This window comes from Cyrtonyx montezumae, unplaced genomic scaffold (assembly GCF_038088225.1).
Source record: "Cyrtonyx montezumae isolate F1298 unplaced genomic scaffold, pur_monq_1.0 scaffold_2, whole genome shotgun sequence".
NCBI classification, from domain to species: Eukaryota; Metazoa; Chordata; class Aves; order Galliformes; family Odontophoridae; genus Cyrtonyx; species Cyrtonyx montezumae.
Window position 1 is genome coordinate 66,822,612 of NW_027071936.1, and position 6,000 is coordinate 66,828,611.

Genomic DNA, 6,000 nt, shown 5'->3' on the forward strand with positions numbered 1-6,000 from the left:
GTGACAGGATGCAGCCAAGGCAGTTCCGAGCTAGGGAATAAAGATCTAATCCGATGGGATAGAGGGAAACACTTTTTCCCCATGAGGACTGTCAGGCAGTTCACTAGCAGCCCAGTGGGGATTTTCTGGTTGGCATCTCTGGGGCTCATCCACTCACTCAAGATGTCCTCCACAAGCATCTAAATCCCAGTTATCCCAGCAGCTCCAGTCAGATGGACCAGGAAATGCTTGATGTGACCGGGTTCTTACCACATTTATGTCTTGTATGGATGCCAATCTCAGCAGCAGGGAAAGATGTGGCACTGCTGGGCCCTGAAAACAGATCTGCAGTTGTAGGACATGTTCAAGGCCAGGCTTGATGGGTTTCTGAGTAGTCTGATCTAGTGGTTGGCAAACCTGCCCAGGGAAGGGGGGTTGGAACTAGTTGATCTTTGAGGTCCCTGCAAACCCAAGCCATTCTATGATTCTATGACAGTTTCCTACCTACACAGATCATCTAAAGTGCTTGGAAATATTCATGAAGACACCAACCTTCCTGAACACCTGTCAAACCCTCTACAGCTCAGCAGATGCCAGCTGTGGCATCACTTGTTATTAGACCAAAATTCTGGAGGAGCCATAGGTGATTTGAATGCAATGTGACCTCAGAAGATTACTTATTCTTTCTGCACACTCATTTTTCTTCCCTGTGGCAGTCCCAGGATCTCCTCGCCCAGGAGAAATGTTGGTTTCACCTTCTGCAGACCCATCCTGCTCTCTGTACAACAGTACTGAGTCCTAGTCCTCCTTCACCTTGACCACTACAATCCCTTCTGGATACACATGGGCACTCCTGGACACACCGAGACACTGTCACCCACAGTGACACCAAAGATGGGTTTCTTCCTGGTTCATTTCCAGAACCCAATGCTCACCTGCAGCTCCACATCCCATCCACCTCTTCAAATTTATCCTCCTAGCCTCGACTTTCAAATATGAATACAACAGAAGTCCAATCCCAGCACCTGTATTTAAGACTTTAAGGCTGTGATAACCACAAGAGTTGAATGCTATCCATAGAAGTGGTGGGCATGGCTTCCCAGCTCCCCCACCCACCATCACACAGCTCCCACCATCAGCCCAGCCAGGCTTGAAGTCAGAAGTTATTACCAGGCAGGATTTTGATGAATGTATTTGGAAAAACCTAAAACAGAATTGAATTGAAGATTGACAGGGACAAGTTTCTTTTTATTTCTTTCAAGGAAACGTGCCTTGAAATGTACGTTTGTGGCACTGAGGGACATGATTTAGTGGTCGTGGTAGTGATGGATTGGGGTTGGACTTGCTGATCTTAGAGATCATTTCCATCCTTGATCATTCTATGATTCTATGCCCTTCTAATTCTTATTTTTTTAGCAGAACTTCCTTTGAATTTGTTCTCTTCCACCTTTGGGCTGAGAAGAAAGAGATCCATCATTTTTTAAGGTAGCAAAAGAAAAAAGAAGTCCACTGAAGAGAAAAAACATGGATATCTTGATCAGAACATGTTTTCATTGAAATGTGACAGGCTTCAACCACAATAAAAGTCATGCTTAAAAATGACCAAATGGAAAGTTATAAAAGTGAATGATTCTCATGCAGAAATGGTGATGTGAATTACAGGCACAAGAAGGGCTTTCTGTGAAAACTGCCACGAGAGCAGAGAAGACATTTCTTTCTCTGAAAGCGAGATTAAGCACTGCTCACAGTAATTCACACTAATTATTAGACTTAACTAGTACTAATTTTTACCCAGGAGTAATTATAATTTTTAGGCTCTGGAAAAGAAAAACGTGTTCTGGGTGTGGCAATCTCCTAGCAGAGGAATTTGCACCGTGTCTGAGGGCAGCTCGTGGAGAGAGAAGTTTTATTTCTTCTCCACGCCAATACGGAGAGGCATAGATATCATATTCTTATTGATGCAAATAAGGCATTGCTCCTGTCAGAGCTGACAATGGCACTAATTTAGGGAGCGTTTCCCTCTCTCATACACACAGATGCATTTTTGTTGAGATATTTGCTCTCCCTGTGGGATGTGTGCTCTCAAAACGGGTGAAAATCCGCCAGATGATCTCTTGTGTTTGATTGCATTTCTGAAGAGGCTGTGGGTAACATATGCCAGGAATGATGCTAACTACCCTGTGCTATAAAACTTCCCAGGTAAACTCAGCTGTTGTCAGAGGAAGACATCCCAGATGCCACTTAGGATCCCGCTCTCCATCTCAGTGATCTGTTGCTGTCTAAGGGTTGGGCAACATTTTGGAGGCTGGTTAGAGGTGCTGTTTGATATTTGTGTAAAATTAGTGACATTCTTTGCATTTAATGATATCAGTGCTTTCAAGAGGGTGTATTTTATTGTAGAAAAAATAATATACATACATACATATTATATATATATGCAGTAGAATGGCTTGGGTTGGGAAGGACCTCAAAGTCCATTTTGTTCCAGCCTCCCTGCCAAGGGTAGGGTTGTCAACCACTAGATTCATCCTTCCCAATGCCTTCCACGGTTACATACATACATCTGAACAGTGTCCTGTGGGTGGGATTTCTAGCCAATGCCACAACTAAAAGCAAGTACTAGGGGACATTGAGTCAGCAGTGAATGCCCCCAGACCATGGCCCTCTCCCCAGTGGTGTAGTCTTACACTCCCCTTGCCCCCTTGTACTGGCATCCTTGTGGCTGCTGGTGAGAAAGATCAGGGAGCTGATCTGGATGAAAAGTAACTGAGAAAGTAAAAATCTGTTCATTTCTATTGTTATTTTTTTGTCCAGTTACCCCTGCATGCTTGTGCCAACAGAGAGCTGAGTATGAAGTGTCAGCAGGAGATCTCCATCTTTGGTGAACGATGGTGATTCTGCCTAGTACCCCAGGGATCCTAATTACTTCTAGCCTGCCTCCTCCACCCTGCATCATCCCAAAACAAGGAAGGAAACACAAAAAGAGAGGCTCTCCCACTGCAGCCTGCATGTTTTGCAGGATATTGAGAGCTGGATACTGCTGTGCTTGTAGGTGCAAAGGCTCCATCACCAGCCCAGCACCTCATCAGCCCCGACCCCCATGACAGATATCTACACATCTAAACAAGCAGTTCTTGTCCATCTGTAACACAATCATCCAGGAAACATCTACAGAGCAGACAGAGGGCTTGGGATGGCATCTGCTGAGATGGCACTGAGCATGCAAGAGTCGAACGCTTATCCAGAGGTGGAAAGGTCCTTCTGGAGTCCCTGAGATCAGAAGGTGAATACTATCTGATAGTTTTGCTCTGGTCTGGATGTGAGGCAATGAGTTCATCCTTAAATCCTGCCCACTAATCCCAATTGCATTGCTGACAGTGGAGAGCTGGCCATTTGCAGAAGCTCTTTTCTTTAACTCTGCTTTCTCTAGAGAAAATCAGTCAGCCCACTGGTCAGTCAGTCAGGTGGTCAATCAGTTACCCACTCAATCCGAACCACTTGGAAACAGGATCCTGAGAGACCTGACCTCCCACCCAGACATCCCACAAACCTCACAGGAAAGATCTCCAGCTCCAAGATAGCCCGGGACCTTCCCCAGCTCAGCTCCAGTCTCTGCAATCAGGAGCCAAACCAACCTGGATCCTGTCCATACCACAAACACCCGGAGTGAACCGCTCCAGGGCTGGAGACAGCTGTTCTTGGGAGTCAAAACCTCCCACTGCCTCGTGGGACTTACACGAGTTGCTGCTGGTGACATCTAGTGACAGGGAAAGTGAGCACGAGGAGTCCCTTGGAGCTCTGACAAAGCCATCTTCATTGAGCAAAAAAACCTACTGTGGTTTTCACCCAGGATGTGGGCTGAGAACGGGGATGCTCAGGGTACAAACAGGTGGACCAGGATGTCCCAACCACTTCCAGCCATTTCCAGCCTTTTCTTCCCAACAGCCACTCGAAGAGGACTAGCACATCCTAGCCCCTGCTTTTCTGCAGCCTTTCCTGCTTTATTTGAACCCACGTTTTTGGGGTTTGCCATCTCAACGAAGCACAGAGCGAGGGGGAAACACACCCTATGGGGAGCTGTCAGGGTTGCAGCCCAAGCAATGCAGAACCCAGCTGCAGCTGCCTGCTGCCAAACACATGGAAACTGCTCACCCCAGGGACTCGGGGACCCCTGAGCATGGCACAAGGGTGAGATACGGGTTCTAAGTGGGATGCTCCAAGCACGGATGCTGCGGGCTGCATCCCAGCTGATACAGCAGCATCCCACGGGGGACAGCATCTCCCACCTGCTTTGTGGCTCGCATAGGGGTAAAGGGAGGCAGCTGCCGGTGCAAAAAGCCCTGAGGGTACTCAGTTTTGGGAAGGACCAGCGGGAAGCCTCGCTGCACAGCTCCACACAGTGCGGGGCTGGGGCTCACGCATTGCCATCACCCTCCAGCACCGAACCCCGACATTTTCCATCTGCTCCACCGCCCGTCGCCGTACTAAATCCTTTTCCTCCCAACGCCTCCCGCCAAGCTCCTCTTCCCCAGCGAGAAGTGCATTCATTCCCTCCTTAAATTAGCCATTCCCGCGGCAAACAAAACTATCCCGAGTGATAGCAGCAAAGATCCAGCGCTTGGGTCCAGAGCGAACACAACAGACAGCGGGCTGATGCTCCCGGGGTGCTGCGAAAAGGAGAGATCACTCACACCCGGAGCTGGCGAAATATCCCCGCAAGCAAACCCCGGCAGAAAGTTATCCCCCGGCGTTACTCACCCAAGAGGATCAGCGTGCAGAAGTAGAGGACGCCCCTCATCCTAACCGCTCGGCACTGCTCGGTTCACACCGACTCGGCACGGCTCGGACCGAGCGGCCCGGCACGGCTCGGCACGGCGCGGTTCGGCACGGCACGGCGGCTCCGGAGGATGCGCGGAGGCTGAACAGGGGCGGGAGGAGTCCCCGCCGCCCCAGTCCGGCCCTCCCGGGGTGAGAGCTCAGGACTCAGCCCCGCTCCGGCCCCGGGTGGTACCCGGGCAGCGGGAGGTCCCGCCGGTCGCGCTCCGCCGCATCCCTCCGAGGCAGCTGCGGGGGGATGCTCTTCCTTTTTTTTTTTTTTTTTTTTTTTCTCTCTCTATAATTATTCCTCTATTTTATTTTCTTCTTTAATGATGATTCTTTTTCCTTTTTTTTTTTTTTTTTTTTTTCTTCCCCTTTTCAGCGATAAACTTCGGATCGCCCGACTCCGTACCCGAGCGCCGGGGAAGCCCTTCGTCTCCTTCCCCTCTCTCCCTCCGCCGCCGACCCCGTCTCTACCGCGGCCCCGGCCCCGCGGGGAGGGGCTTGGCTGCCCGGCCCCGCTCCTCCCCGCCTCCCCGGCCCCTGCTCCGTGATCCCGGGTGGTTCTCCCCCAGCCTGGTGGATTTGTGTCTCGGAAGAGCTCCTCCGCATCCCGCGGTGTTCAATTCCTTCAGTCCCGGGTGTGCTTTATCCCCTCCCTGCTGCCATACCGGGGGGTCTCGGCATCCCCAAGCCCCCATCTAATCACCAGCACCTGCTTTATTCATTTGAGACTTGCATTCTGGTCTTAACTGCTTGCTGCTGGAGCACTGATGACTTGGGTCAAACCCTACACTCTCTCCTTCAAGCAATCCCATAGAATAAGATCCACCGAATCTCCTCCCCGAACCCTCTCTCTAAATTCAGGTATGTTCTCCCACCTCTATAAATCTCCATTCAGAGAATCACACAGAATCACAGAATGACTGGGTTGGAAGGGACCTCAAGGATCATGAATCTCCAACCCCCCTGCCACAGGCAGGGCCACCAACCTCCTCATTTAATACTACACCAGGTTACCTAGGGCCTCACCCAATCTGGCCTGGAACACATCCAGGGACGGGGCATCCACAGCCTCTCTAGGCATCCAGTGCCAGCACCTCACCACTCTCATAGTAAAGAATTTCTCCGGCATTTTCCCCTGACATCCAACCTGAATCTTCCCTCCCTCAACTTAAAACCATTTCTCTTTGTCCATTCAGA

At 50.2% G+C, this 6,000-nt stretch overlaps 1 protein-coding gene across 1 annotated transcript in view; it reads right to left on the reverse strand.

Annotated features, from left to right (window-relative positions):
* GFRA4 (GDNF family receptor alpha 4) overlaps window positions 1-5,075 on the reverse strand; it is a 63,296-nt gene extending 58,221 nt beyond the window's left edge. Inside the window, exon 1 of the mRNA XM_065735996.1 lies at window positions 4,738-5,075. Coding sequence (XP_065592068.1) covers window positions 4,738-4,777 — 40 coding nt within the window. The 5' untranslated portion in view covers window positions 4,778-5,075. The remainder of the gene's footprint in view (window positions 1-4,737) is intronic.
* Window positions 5,076-6,000: the final 925 nt, after the last annotated feature.